The following is a 14852-nucleotide window of genomic DNA, read 5'->3' as shown; positions in this document are numbered from 1 at the left end:
TCCTCTCCTCTCCTCTCCTCTCCTCTCCTCTCCTCTCCTCTCCTCTCCTCTCCTCTCCTCTCCTCTCCTCTCCTCTCCTCTCCTCTCCTCTCCTCTCCTCTCCTCTCCCTCTCCCTCTCACTCTCCTCTCCTCTCCTCTCCTCTCCTCTCCTCTCCTCTCCTCTCCTCTCCTCTCCTCTCCTCTCCTCTCCTCTCCTCTCCTCTCACTCTCCCCTCCTCTCCTCTCCTCTCCTCTCCTCTCCTCTCCTCTCCTCTCCTCTCCTCTCCTCTCCTCTCCTCTCCTCTCCTCTCCTCTCCTCTCCTCTCCTCTCCTCTCCTCTCCTCTCCTCTCCTCTCACTCTCCTCTCCTCTCACTCTCCTCTCCTCTCACTCTCCTCTCCATCTCCGACTCAAGCCATGCAGGCCCTGTTTGCAAATTGAGCCTAGCACAAAAAACAGTGGGGGCGTGTGTGTGTGTGTGTGTGTGTGTGTGTGTGGGGGGGTGGGCGGGTGGAAGAGGTAGCAGCATTTATAGAGGTGCAGGAACAGCGACTGTTGCCCGTGGCAGCCCAGTTGATTTGGCCCTTCAAAACCCCTGACTTTTTATACTTTGGTTGTATTGCGATGCGATGTGTTGTGTGAGCACCATCGTTTAATATACCTCCGAGTCCTAAACGGCAGATGAGTGTGGGGGGGGGGGGGGGGGGAGGAAAGAGTGTGCATAGATGAATGAATGAATGTCAATGAATGAAGGAATGACTGAAGGACTGAAGGAATGAAGGAATGAAGGAATGAAGGAATGAAGGAATGACTGAAGGAATGACTGAAGGAATTCAATGAAGGAATGACTGAAGGACTGAAGGAATGAATGAATGAAGGAATGAAGGAAGGAATGAATGAAGGAATGAAGGAAGGAATGAATGAATGAAGGAAGGAATGAAGGAATGACTGAAGGAATGAAGGAATGACTGAAGGAATGAAGGAATGAATGAATGAATGAAGGAAGGAATGCATGAAGGAATGAATGAAGGAATGAAGGAATGAATGATTTTATATATGATTTGATATGATTTTATATATGAACGAAGGAATGAACGCGGAACCTGATTGCAGCTTTCAGCGAGTATCCTTCCATGTCGGCATGCCATGTCACACACCCAAGAAAAGCTATACAAACCGCATATCGTTTGTTATAGAAAGCCTTTGTCTAATTATTATAATATTTTTTTTCGTATGACATCTTGGGACGACATCACGCGGTCCTCTGTATTGCATGCCTCTATATACTTATAGATCATTGTGTATATTGGGTATTATATCTTTTATCTTTTTGGGCTTGACCCCCCCTGTCTTATAGCTATATTTTTGAGGGGTGCTAGCCCCTGCGTTTTTCCCCCACGAAATGTCCGCAACACAAACATTAAATGCCATCGACAATGAAGGGAATAATTAGGTCATCTTGTCCCCACACTTCTCAAATTTGCCATCGACAATGGAAGGAGAAATTAGGTCAAATGTCCGCCCAAAATGACGTACCGGTAGATTTGTGGCAACAGGCCAATGAGATGATGCATGATGAATCTGTACAATGGTAAGAGCTCCCCTCACTTAGCACGGGGGTGATTTTTAGCCCCTGCCATTGACAATGAAGGGAACATTTAACATTAACGTCATCATGTAACTCATTACGTAATATTGTCTCTTTATTGTTAATGGCGTCTAATGTTTGTGTTTGTTTGTTTTTGTTTTACATCACCATATCAACACGAGTTAGACTTTAATATATCAGCGCCCCTCACTTCACACAGGTGTGATTTTTCTTCTTTCTTTATCTATTTACTTTAATGTTTGTTTATAGGACACTAACTAAAGACGCAAGACGTCATGTGGCCGATACAAATACAATGGGTGCCCCTCACTTCACACAAGTGTGAATTTTGACGGGGACATACAGTATAGCCCCTCCTATATCCAGCTTTTGGTGTGTGTAACCCACATTTTGTCCTAACACAAACAGTAAATGCTGTTGACAATGAATGGACAATCTTTCATTGACGATGAAAGGATAATTTACGTCATATGTGGACGAGCAAATCGTCATGTTACGCCATGATGATGTACGATGAAAAGAGCGCCTCTCACTTCACACGGGTGTGATTTTTGAGGGGCGCTAGCTCCTCCTGTATATAGCTTTTGTCCCCACACATCTAAACACCAAAGAGACATATAATGATTGTTTAGAGGACTTAAACAAACATTGGCACCCGTTGCTTAATTAAACAAACATTATTATGTTGTTATTGATGTTGTGAGATGATAAGAGCGCCCCTCACTTCACACAGGTGTGATTTTCTTTTTTACTTCTATCAACAGGCTTTTTGTCCCCAGACGTCTCCAGATTTTGACGATGACGGGGGAATTCAGGTCAAATGTCCGCTAAATCTTGTCCCGCACACGTTTCAATATTGACAATGAACGGATAAATTAAGTCCGCTATAAATATGATGTAATTTAAACATTAAACGCCGTTGACATTGAAGGGAAAACTTAACGTCATATGCAAACGAGCAAATCAGCCAACCAATCACAGGCAACGGGCATTCTGATTGGTCAGTATGAGATGATGTAGGATGATAAGAGCTGATAATTCCGCTAAATATGACGTGAATTAAAACATCAAAACATTAAACGCCGTTGACATTTAAGGGAAAACTTACATACAATCACATGTTTTGGGTGGTGGAGCACTTGGCCAATAAGGGACCACCTTATGTATACCTCATGTGTAGCGATGTCATAAATTGTTGTACGATAACAAGAGCGCCCCTCATTTCACACCGGTGTGATTTGTTTTTAGGCCTGCTCTGCACTGACTACATAATGGGTGAGAAATGGTATAGTTGTTGACATTTATCTCCCTGAGGAAACGCTTGAATTACTGTCCTTGACACGCTTCAATTCTGCACAGAGAGAGAGAACGTAAACTTGATCAACCGGGTAACCCCCCCCCAACTCCCCCCTCCCCTCACGCACGCACGCACACAGACACACAGACACACAGACACACACACACACACACACACACACACACACACACACACACACACACACACAAACACACACACACACACACACAGGAACAAGGCAGGTAGCATATTTTGGATGGATACAAGTTTGCAAAACCCTTTTCATGTGTGAGGCAGATGTTTGGCGAGAGAGAGAGCGGGGGGGATCACTCAGACCTTAACATTGGAGGCGAGGGGGGCTAGATCAAACACACACACACACACACACACACACACCTTACACAGTAACACTGGACTGTCCGCTGCATGCACCCCTCACCTCCACCCCTCCACCACCATTCATCCACGGAGGAGGAGGAGGAGGAGGCCTCTCTTTTAAGTAGAGGTGGGAGAGGAGGAGGGGGTGGGGGGGCTCAAGGAACAGGGAGGAGGAGGAGGGGTGTGGGGGGGCTTGAGGAACAGGGAGGAGGGGGTGGGGGTCTCGAGGAACAGGGAGGAGGAGGAACAGGGGTGTGGGGGGGCTCGAGGAACAGGGAGGAGGAGGAGGGGTGTGGGGGGGCTCGAGGAACAGGGAGGAGGGGGTGGGGGTCTCGAGGAACAGGGAGGAGGAGGAGGAGGAGGGGGGTGGGGGTCTCGAGGAACAGGAGGTGGGTGTGGGGTCTCGAGGAGGAGGAGGAGGAGGGGGGGTGGGGGTCTCGAACAGGAGGAGGAGGAGGGGGGGGATGAGACCAGGACCAGGGTCGGTGGTATACAGAACACGACCCCACACCACTCTGTGTGTGTGTGTGTGTGTGTGTGTGTGTGTGTGTGTGTGTGTGTAGCCTGGAGAGGAGAGGAGAGGAGAGGAGAGGATTTCCTCACACATGGAGCAACAATAACAGCAACAGTAGTGGACTGTCTGTTAGTTAGCAGTGCAGTGGAACTCATGCAGTCAGCCAGCCAACCAGTCAGCAAACCAGCCAGCCACCCAGCCAGCCAGCCAGGGGCCGCCACCGGGACGCACGCACGCACGCACGTAACGGTGCAAGCATGCATGCACACGGGTCTTCCCCCTGTGATGATGTCACGGCTCTCTCTCCTCTCTAGATAAAACCGCGTGAGGGAGAGCAGAGCGCGCTGGTTTCATCTCCTCTCGGACTCTGGAGCATGTGAATGGGGAGAGAGAGAGAGAAAGAGAGAGAGAGAGGGGATATTATTGTTGCTGCATGGCTCAGTGGTGCAGAGAGAGCAACGGACTACTACTTTCCACAGAGAGAGAGAGGCAAAACAAGCGGACTGAACGGACTGACGCGCACACACAGGCTGCACACTAGGCTGTTGGGCTGACTTGATGATTGGGGGCTTAAATGGACACGCTTTTTTTTCTCCTCCTTCTCTCCCTCCTCAGTCCGTTTTCTCCCCCTGCCTCTGCCTGAAACATTTATAGGAAACTACTAATAAGTAGTCTATTTAGACTAGCCACTTTGCACCGCACCGCTTTTTTGGGTGTGATATTTTCTACTTATTTCTTTTTTTCTTTGAGAGCTTGTCTTGTGGGGGGGGAGGAGGAGGAAGGAGGAGGGGGTTGTTTTTATTCTGACTCACCTGGCCAGTTTACTTTGGAAGCAAGACGTACAAATGGGCGCTATGGTCAGGTAACAAATCAAATAGGAAAAAGTTTTGTGGAAACGCAAAGAAATTAAATGAAGCCTAGGCTTTTCAGCTCCTCTTTAAGACGCGCTGCATGGCTGCTACATGGACCCGTTGCACCTGAGATGATTATATAGACCGATGCACGTTGTGCATGTCCGTCTGTCTCCTCGGGGTTTACTAAGCCTGCGTCAATCTATATAGATTAGTTCTTATATGACAGTCAGTTATGTATAGTATACATTTTGCATACAAATGCACCATGAATTATTATTGCTACTAAAGCTCGATATATTATATATATATATATAGGCTATCACAAACTATTTTGCCTATAGCCTGGGGCTTAGAGAAGAAAACAGGTGAAAGGATATTTACCTAAACTCTTAAGACATTCAGATGGAAGCGATACTTTCTCCAGAATAACGATATTCGATTGTTCTATTAGCCGATAGGACCAAAGTGCTGTCTTTACTTTCTGCCTTTAGCCTACTTTGTCTGCATATAATATAAGCCTATTCTTGTACACTTATACAAACAATCAGACGGCCACGGCGCAAAGTGCATTTTGTGACTTTCTTAGAGAAGAAAGGGAAACCTACTTCGTATATACATTTCTGAATATATTCTTCGATTGTACAGGAGAAGTTTTTGTTTCGTTTTTGTAATGTAGTTTCAAAAGAACAAATCTACCAAAATATACTATAAGAACCTCAACAAGTCTGACGACAGACAGACGACCTCTGAATGTTGGCATCCTTTTATTTTTTATTTTATAGCTATTTAAATAATCTCGTTCTTTGCACCGGTAGCTTCATTAATGCTCCTTAGATTTGTGTGTCGATTTAAATTGATATATGCCAATCTCGCTTTGCTTTAAATAGGCATATTTATTCCAAAACCGAATACCAAATAACAACAATTAAGCCTAATTGTTTGTGAAAGGCGGTCAAATAAAGAAACCCAACACTATTATTTTTTTCTTCATATAGCCGTATGTTTTAGGCCTGCTGCTCACTGCTGCTTATGACAAAATAAAACCTCAGAACATAGGTCGTCTTACACTAAAACTACCCCCCAAAAAAAGATTAAACCTCCTTAAAAACTATCAAGTATAGGCTATAAAACACCCCCTCCCCCCAAAATGTCGTTCATCATCAGACTACTGGTCCTCGTTCTCATCACCAACACGTGGCTGCTGAACCCGGTGCGCTCCTCGTCCACCTCCACCACCTCCTCCTCCACCTCGGATCCCGTGCGCCGGTTCAAGCGCACCCTGGCCCGGCGCGCCGACAGCCATGCCAGCCTGCTGGCAGGTGAGCCGTGCGGCAGCTCCGTGCAGGCGCCGGCGGGCAGCAGGCTGCTCCACCTGCACCAACAACACCACCTCCACCCGGCGCAGCGCCGCCCTCCAGCGGCCGCGCTGAGGACGCACAGCACCGGCCGAGGAAGGACGCTGTTTTACGGCAGCAGCGGCGGCGGTGGAGCACAACAAGAGCCTGCGGCGGTGGTGGTTTCATGTTCGGGCGGCTGGTGCACTCCTTCTCCTTCGGAGGACGCGGCGTGGGGGACTCGGAGGAGGAGGAGGAGGCACACGGTCGCTCACTGGGGGTCGCAAGAGGAGGAGATAAGGTGGGGGGAGAAGGAGGAAGAGGAGGCGGAGGAGGACTCTGAAAACAAGGTGGCCCCGAAAGGTGAGGATCGACTTGTTGTCTCCTCCTCGCCAGGGGGGGTTCCCCTCCTCCCCCACCACCACCACCAGCAGCCCCCTGAGCTGCTCAACCGGCCTGGTTTGACCTCTTCTTCTGTGACGAAACGTGACAACAGAGACCCAGAGAGTGATTACAGCGACAATGACCACCGTGAGAGAGAAGCAACTCCACCACCAGCAGCAGCACGCTCCTCAAAAGGCCCAGAGAACCACCACCACCATGAACCAGCACCCACCGGCCACAGGGGGGAGCCTCTACCCGGCCAGAGGTAGGAATGCATGTCTTGCCATTTGTATTACATACCATAATCCAGTGGTTCCCTAAAGTGGGGTCCGGGGACCCCCAGGGGTCCTTGAGGGAGTTCCAGGGGGTCCCCAGCTAAATGATACTTTGGAACCAAAATGGACCCTTATGGGTCTGTAACTTTAACGGGTCCATTTAACCCTAACGGGTCCATTTGGTTCCATTTGTACACTCTCAGACTTAAATTAACATTGATTTTTACAATATAAATCGGGGGTCCCAGAGATAGAATTGCCATTAAATGGGAGTCCGTAGACTAATGCATGTCAAACTGGGGGTCCTAAACAGGTCGAGAATCTGCTAGAGCCGTAGAAATCTTCTCGTATGGGGGTCCCTGGCATATCTCCTCAAATGGGGGTCCGCGGGCTAATTAGTGTCAATTTGGGGGTCCTTGAGATTAAAACGTTTGGGAACCAGTGCCGTAATCGCCTAAGAATCCAGTTAATTGAGATAATCGTTAATTGTTCTTGCCTAATCATGTTGAAAAATGCCCAACCATAGGCTACATTTTTTTTGTAGAACTATTTACGTTATTTTGTAGCCTACATTTTTTATATAGGCCTATATATACAGTAAATACAAATACATAAATGAATATTAAATGTATTTGTAGGCTATATTTGTCATGTCTGCCCTATGTGCAATTTGTGAGCTTAAAAGGCAAACAAATACAAATTGTGACTTTTAATGTTCAATGCAAAAAAACAACAACCCACAATTAAATCGTTAATCGCAATTTTCTGTGTGACAATAATACTTAATAAAGTGGTAACGGTGACAGCCCAGCTCAGCTGCTCTACCGGGTCGGCACCCTCAGCCGGGCACGGGCACGTGCACACATAGACATCAAAGGGGGCTTCAGCCCCTGCCCTTTTACCCGCACTTATACTATGGTGAAAGAAGTGCCAATGGTCTCCCTCTCCTTTCCATGCCATATACCCGAGAATTGCTTTTGTCCCCCGGAACTCTCCTGATCTCGGGACGCAGCATTTTTTTTGTGTTTGTAAATCCATTTCATCGTATAGCCAACGAGTGTGGGGTCGCGCCCGGGGAAAATAGCAGATCTACAAGCTCTCAACGCGTTGCGCTGCGACACGTTGAGAGCTTGTAGATCGGCTATTTTCTTCCAAAAAAAATGCTCTCTTACGGAATTTACGGAGGAGGACTCTGAAAACAAGGTGAGGATGGACCTGTTGTCTCCACCTCGCCACCAACACCAACCATCGGCCTCCTGAGCTGACCGCGCTCACCTAAATACGCTTGCATTGTCGCACCGCGACTTCTCAGCGCAAAACCAAAACGCAGGTCTCATTGAAAAATGAACTATAGGCGCGTTAATATCGCTTGACGTTTGAAAAGGCCCTTTTAATTAACACTCTTTCTGCTCTCGTCCCATCTGCCCTCAAAGCCGCCGCGTTCCCCGCGGCCTCGACGGGGGTGCGGGGGGAACGTCGTCGCGCCACGAGGAGGAGCAGGAGGAGGAGGAGGCCGTCCTCGACCGTGGCGCCGAGGGAACGCCGTCGTCGTCGTCACACCGCGAGGAGCAGGAGGAGGAGGAGAGCAACAACAACACCAACGCCTGGGAGGAGGAGGAGGGGGAGGAGGAGGGGGCTGTCCTCGACGAGACCTCGTCCGCGGGCGGACCCCCCACCGTACAGCAGATCCTGTACCGCCTGGGGCAGGCGCTTCAGGAGGAGGACGAAGACCCCCCCCGCCAGGAGGAGACCACCCCCACGGCGGGGGCCGCCCCCCACCCCCACCCCCACCCCCACCCCCACCCCCACCATCACACCTCCTCCTCCTCCCCGCCCCCCGCCGCCCCCCCGGAGGAGAGCTCAGAGGAGTACTCCTCGGGGGAGGAGCGGCGGGTCGTGGCTCCTCCCACCGACGGGAGGTTTCCCGCCGTGTCGGCGGCGGCGGTGCTGCCGCCGCCCGGCCCCGACGGCACCACCACCAGGTCAGTGTTGATTTCCTCGACTAAAATACTACCACCAAAATAATGTTCGTCGACTATACTGTAAGGCCCGAGTCCCTATACTTGGGTGATACAAGGAAGTTCAGACGGTGTGATCAAAATAACTGATGTCCAAAAAGTGTCCGTTGAATAGGAATTAAACTATATTTATTAGTGCTCAAAGTCCTATACTTTATCCTACAAAATAAACGTAACGTAAATCTTCAAACGCAACAGGATACAGATCACCAGCCCTCATGAACACAGTCAAAACCTGGTTTACCTCTGACCACTGGCAACACCTGAGACTAATTAGGGCCAGGGTTAAATACCCTCCCTCCCTGTAACCATGGCAACGTAGATTTGGAAAATTGACAATGAAACCTAGAAACAATATGGCGGCTCAAATGGCTCTTACAACTACCTTTTTTTTTCCCCCTGGCGAGAACTCAATGGAAACTGAATGCAAACTAAGAGCTGAATGATGACTAAAACTGAGACTATACATGACAGTATATTGACAATTTCGTCAACAAATACAAACTACAGTATAGACAAAACTGTTAGGAAGGGACTAGTGGACAAGAGATCCATTATAAGTCATTTTGCACTGCCAATCCAATCCACTTTATTTATATAGCACGTTTCAAAACTCAGGGTTTACACAGTGCTGTACAGGAGAAACACTTTGACAACATTTTGCTGTCCAAATCAACACTGCGCCACATGCGGGGTGCATACTTAGTCTAGACTATAGTCATTGGTTAGACATGGGTTAAGGTTAGGTTTAGGTGTGCTGCCCCGTGGGAGGTTAGGGGTGCATACTTAGTTTGGACTATAGTCATTGGTTAGACATGGGTTAAGGTTAGGTTTAGGTGTGCTGCCCCCGTGGGAGGTTAGGTTTAGACTAGTCATGGGTTAGACATGGGTTAAGGTTAGGTTTAGGTGTGCTGCCCCCGTGGGAGGTTAGGTTTAGACTAGTCATGGGTTAGACATGGGTTAAGGTTAGGTTTAGGTGTGCTGCCCCCGTGGGAGGTTAGGTTTAGACTAGTCATTGGTTAGACATGGGTTAAGGTTAGGTTTAGGTGTGCTGCCCCGTGGGAGGTTAGGTTTAGACTAGTCATTGGTTAGACATGGGTTAAGGTTAGGTTTAGGTGTGCTGCCCCGTGGGAGGTTAGGTTTAGACTAGTCATTGGTTAGACATGGGTTAAGGTTAGGTTTAGGTGTGCTGCCCCGTGGGACGTTAGGTTTATGGTGAGGGTTTGAGATAGGTTGTAGTTGTAGGACTAAGGACTGGTCTAACCAATGACTGCGCCCGCATGCAGGTCGTGGACCTGGGGGAGGAGCCCCCCCGCCGTGCCCAGGGGAGGGGGGGACGCCCCGGCCCTGCCGCCCTCCTGGATGTCGGCGCTGTACTTCAGCGGGCGGCGCGAGCAGCTGAAGCTGAGGCCCGGCGCGGTGGAGCTGCCCCGGGCCAAGTTCAGCCTGGAGCTGTGGCTGAAACCCGAGGGAGGCCAGAGCAACCCCGCCGTCATCGCAGGTGAGTCAGTGTGGCTTTCTATATAGATTCAAGATTCAAGATTCAATCATTTATTTGCCATGTCAACAAGTTGATAGGAATTTGTCTTGGTTCATACTCGACGTATACAGACAACCATAGATACACAAACAATACAATACAAAAACAAAAACCAGCAGCATGGGAAATTACATTCAGTTTTTTAAAGTGCTACTGTATATGCATATACTATAAGTTCAGATGTCTAATGGCTACGGGGTAAGTGCTATCTCTGAAGCAAGATGTTGAGCTCTTGATACTTCTATATCTCCTGCCTGATGGGAGGAGATTGAAGAGGTGATGTGCAGGATGGGAGTTGTCCTAATTAAGAGAGTATGCACATGCATGATTTTCCCATCAGGACACGCCCCCCTCATCTAGACTAGAGTGGCAAAACATTGAGCAGCATGAATGGAGTGTTGGAGTTTGTAAGCGCTCGTTGGAAATCACTCCACCGGTCCTGCCGTACCACCTGTTTCTAAATGTCACATAATGCAGGAGGCAGCAAAATGTTGTGTTATTGAAAACAAGCACTTCCAAACTCTGACACTTAAAACACATAATCAAATGCAGGGCATTTCTTGACAGAAAGTAGCTCATGACGTTTCTATGGTGGATTTTCATGAAACAAAACTTTGGAGATAGAAAGAGGATAATTCAAGCTTTTCGTACAGCTGCAATGTTGCTGAGTTTAACATTGTTTAATGCAATCAGACAGGACTTTTCTGTTTGGATGAATGCACTGCACTGAGTTTCCTGAACTTGCTTTGCACATGTCTGTGAAAGGCTCATAGGCTACACACACACACACACACACACACACACACACACACACACACACACACACACACACACACACACACACACACACACACACACACACACACACACACACACACACACACACACACACACACACACACACACACACACACACACACACACACACACACACACGCAGTGCGAGGCGTTGTGAGCTTGTAGATCGCCTATTTTGGACCAATGCTCCTTTGAACAGGGATACCGGTAGTAATATGGCACATGGGTATCTTGGTGGTGTATCGAATCTTGTGGACCAGACCCATTGCAAGATGCTGTACTCTGACGTCGACCCTAAGCCCTTCCAGCCTGTCAAAGTGGGCAGGGGTGAGGTGGGTTCGGGGGGTGAGGCCAAGTAGGAGCCTGACCAGTTTGTTTTGGGAAGTCTGGAGCCTAGTTTTAAGGGCCTTTGAGGTGCTGTGGTACCAGGATCATCAGTTTGTCTGTTTGTGTGCCAGCCTCTCTCTCTGTCTTTCTCTCTCTCTCTCTCTCTCTCTCTCTCTCTCTCTCTCTCTCTCTCTCTCTCTCTCTCTCTCTCTCTCTCTCTCTCTCTCTCTCTGTGTCAATCTGTTTCTCTTTTCCATGATCTGCTCGTAAATGTCTTCCGTCTGTTTCACTGTCTGTTTCAGTGGTTGTCTACATTTCACCAACATGCGAGTAGTTTTACTGTGCAATATGATGTGTCGTTTGAGCGTTGTGGTGTGGTGGCGTGGAGTGGAGTGACGTCTTTGGTAGCCTGGGGTCCACCTATGCTTTCTATGGCATAGGCAGCTCCCGGCAGGATCCGCGGGAGAATCTAGACGCAGCTCCGCGACATGAGACTAATTCATTAGAGCGGCAGAGAGAGAGAGGGGAGTGTGTGTGCGTGTGTACGGTGTGTGTGTGTGTGTGTGCGTGTGTGTGTGTGTGTGTGTGTGTGTGTGTGTGTGTGTGTGTGTGTGTGTGTGCGAATATAACACCTGCGGTTTACTTCCGGGTTGTGAGCTGGTGAATATAAGGGCTTCAGAATAAGTATAATGTCCCCTGAAAGGTTGTTACCGATTTAAAATGACTTGATTCCCATTGAATTGGGCACTTTGCATATGTTCTTACCATATACGTATATTATTTGCCGATGGATTCTCAGAATGCCTATTATAGGCAATTATTATAGTGGTTTTCAACCAGTGGTCCGGGGACCACCAGTGGTGCTTGAGGGGGTTCCAGGTTGTCCCCAGCTAAATGATAGAGAGTAGTGACCAAATGGACCCCTTATAGATCTTATAGGTAGGTCCATTTGGTTACTTGGTATAGGAACCTTTTAGAGCACATATACAGTAAGTACTCTAGTATGCACAATTTAAAAAGACATCATAAATGCATTTTTTAAATAAATGTATTACTCGGCCACTCGCAGTCGGTCACTCCAGCATGGTGGTGTTACAGTGACCTGCTGAAATATTTGACACTCAATCACATGTCGGTGTCCGACTGTAAATCGTTGCAGTTTGTTATTAGCCGAGTTAAATCTAGCTGTAATTAGGCCACATATTTAAAGACCTCCATGTAAGTTATGTCCATAAAGATGGTCACATATTTTGGCAGGTCACCAATTTCTACGTACAAAGAATACGATACGATACGATCAACTTCATTGTCAGCTTGCACTGAATTTAGTTTTGCGTCCATTGACGTCACCGTTCAAGATACAGACAAGACGGACACAAATCACACAATACATCGCAAAAAAGATACATCACAGCCTAAGGACACACGTCACAGAAACAGACGGGAACAAGAACATATCCTCTGGTTTACCCATTTTGGTTTAAAAGCAGAACAGACTGGTGTACAAAATAGTTTGTTATATTTAGGGACTCTAAACGGCCTTGTGGAGCAACAGTTGATATTCATCATTCATAACGTGTAACAAAACACAATACAGACAGAAATACATAAACTCATTTTTACCCGGCCACTTAACCTGTTGTTTTGATAACTACAGGGTTCACTGTAAATTGCAGTCATATTCCTGCCCAGAATGTCTGATGTCCATCACCCTATTTCACAACAGGAATGCAGAGGAGAGAACAATCAGGTTATACAGTACATGTGAGCGAGGCCTGACATGTGAGCAATTATGTTGACCACCAGAAATAACTTGATATGTATGAGCATCAGATGAAATAACTTGATATGTATGAGCATCAGATGAAATAACTTGATATGTATGAGCATCAGATGAAATAACTTGATATGTATGAGCATCAGATGTACAGTATGAGCATCAGATGTCGGATGTTCCCGAGCATCAGGAAACACATGTCTACGGTTACAGTACGGTTACACGACATGCAGCGTCCCACGTTGAGTTCATTCAGTCAACCCTTCTCCCTCTGTCTCCCCTCCCCCCCCCCCTCTCTCTCTCTCTCTCTCTCTCTCTCTCTCTCTCTCCCCCCCTCTCTCTCTCTCTCTCTCTGTCCCCCCCCCCCCTCTCTCTCTCTCTCTCTCCCTCTGTCTCCCCCTCCCCCCCCCTCTCTCTCTCTCTCTCTCTCTCTCCCCCTCTCTCTCTCTCTCTCTCTCTGTCCCCCCCCCTCTCTCTCTCTCTCTCCTCCCTCTGTCTCCCCCTTTCTCTCTCTCTCTCTCTCTCTCTCTGTCCCCCCCCTCTCTCTCTCTCTCTCTCTCTATCTCTCTCTCTCTCTCTCCCTCTGTCTCCCCCACCCCTCCCCTCCCCTCTCTCTCTCTCTCTCTCTCTCTCTCTCTCTCTCTCTCTCTCTCTCTCTCAATTCAATTCAATTCAATTCAACAGGCGTTATTGGCATGACGTTTTACAAGTGTTGCAAAGCACAATCACAGATATTACAAACAACAACATAACAACATAATATCAATGACATGAAAAAATTAATAAAAATAATATAACTAGAACTGCACTCTGCCGAGTGCATACTTGCTTGTTGCACACTAGTAGGCCATAAATGGCCTACTAGTGCGCAAGCAGAGCGCGCAAGTACTTTCGACCGCTGAAAGTATCACATCTCAGTATCTCTGTGAAGGAACGTTTGAAATGTATAATCATTACGTGTAACTATTTGCTACCTAACTACTTTTTTACAGAAAAATGAATCATTGATATGTGATGAAAAAAAAGTAGATTTACAAATTACAAATCACATTACAAGATTATGTAGTTGTAATTTGATTAGCAGTATACTGTGGTTACTTGGTTCCAAAAGTGAAGCCAAGTTTTTTTCAACCGTAAGTCTGTGCCTGGTTTGCTGGGACCAGTTACAACATTACGTCATCGTTGAGACTGGGACCAGAGTACATGGTGTGTATATGTATGACTAGCTCTCAGTGATGACGTAAGAGATATGGTCATCTGTGTAGTCTGGTCCCAGCAGACCAGGCACAGATTTACAAATTACAAATCACATTACAACTACATACAGAGTATGTAGTTGTAATTTGATTAGCAGTATACTGTGGTTACTTGGTTCCAAAAAGTGAAGCCAAGTTTTTTTCAACCGTAGGTTTGTGCCTGGTTTGCTGGGACCAGTTACAACATTACGATTACGTCATCGTTGTGAACTGGGACCAGAGTACATGGTGTGTATATGACGAAATGTTGTAACTTGTAACTTGTAACTAGTCCCAGCAAACCAGGCACAGACTGTATGTAGTTGTTCTAGTTACAACTACATACAGAGTATGTAGTTGTAATTTGATTAGCAGTATACTGTGGTTACTTGGTTCCAAAAAGTGAAGACAAGTTTTCTTCAACGGTAAATCTGTGCCTGGTTTGCTGGGACTAGTTACAACATTACGTCATCCTTGAGAGAGTACATGGTGTGTATATGACGTAATGTTGTAACTTGTAACTTGTAACTTGT

The 14852-nt window shown here is 47.3% G+C and overlaps 1 protein-coding gene across 1 annotated transcript in view; it reads left to right on the top strand.

Annotated features, from left to right (window-relative positions):
- Nucleotides 1-5722: 5722 nt before the first annotated feature.
- The window catches only part of pappa2 (pappalysin 2), a 177985-nt gene continuing 168855 nt past the window's right edge, over nucleotides 5723-14852 (top strand). The window contains exons 1-5 of the mRNA XM_080778846.1: nucleotides 5723-6614; nucleotides 8058-8209; nucleotides 8308-8315; nucleotides 8479-8606; nucleotides 9929-10143. Coding sequence (XP_080634972.1) covers nucleotides 5779-6614; nucleotides 8058-8209; nucleotides 8308-8315; nucleotides 8479-8606; nucleotides 9929-10143 — 1339 coding nt within the window. The 5' untranslated portion in view covers nucleotides 5723-5778. The remainder of the gene's footprint in view (nucleotides 6615-8057; nucleotides 8210-8307; nucleotides 8316-8478; nucleotides 8607-9928; nucleotides 10144-14852) is intronic.

Source organism: Protomyctophum bolini (genome assembly GCF_963924005.1).
Source record: "Protomyctophum bolini genome assembly, chromosome: 12".
Lineage (NCBI taxonomy): Eukaryota > Metazoa > Chordata > Actinopteri > Myctophiformes > Myctophidae > Protomyctophum > Protomyctophum bolini.
This window is presented reverse-complemented; position numbering and strand designations above follow the sequence as displayed.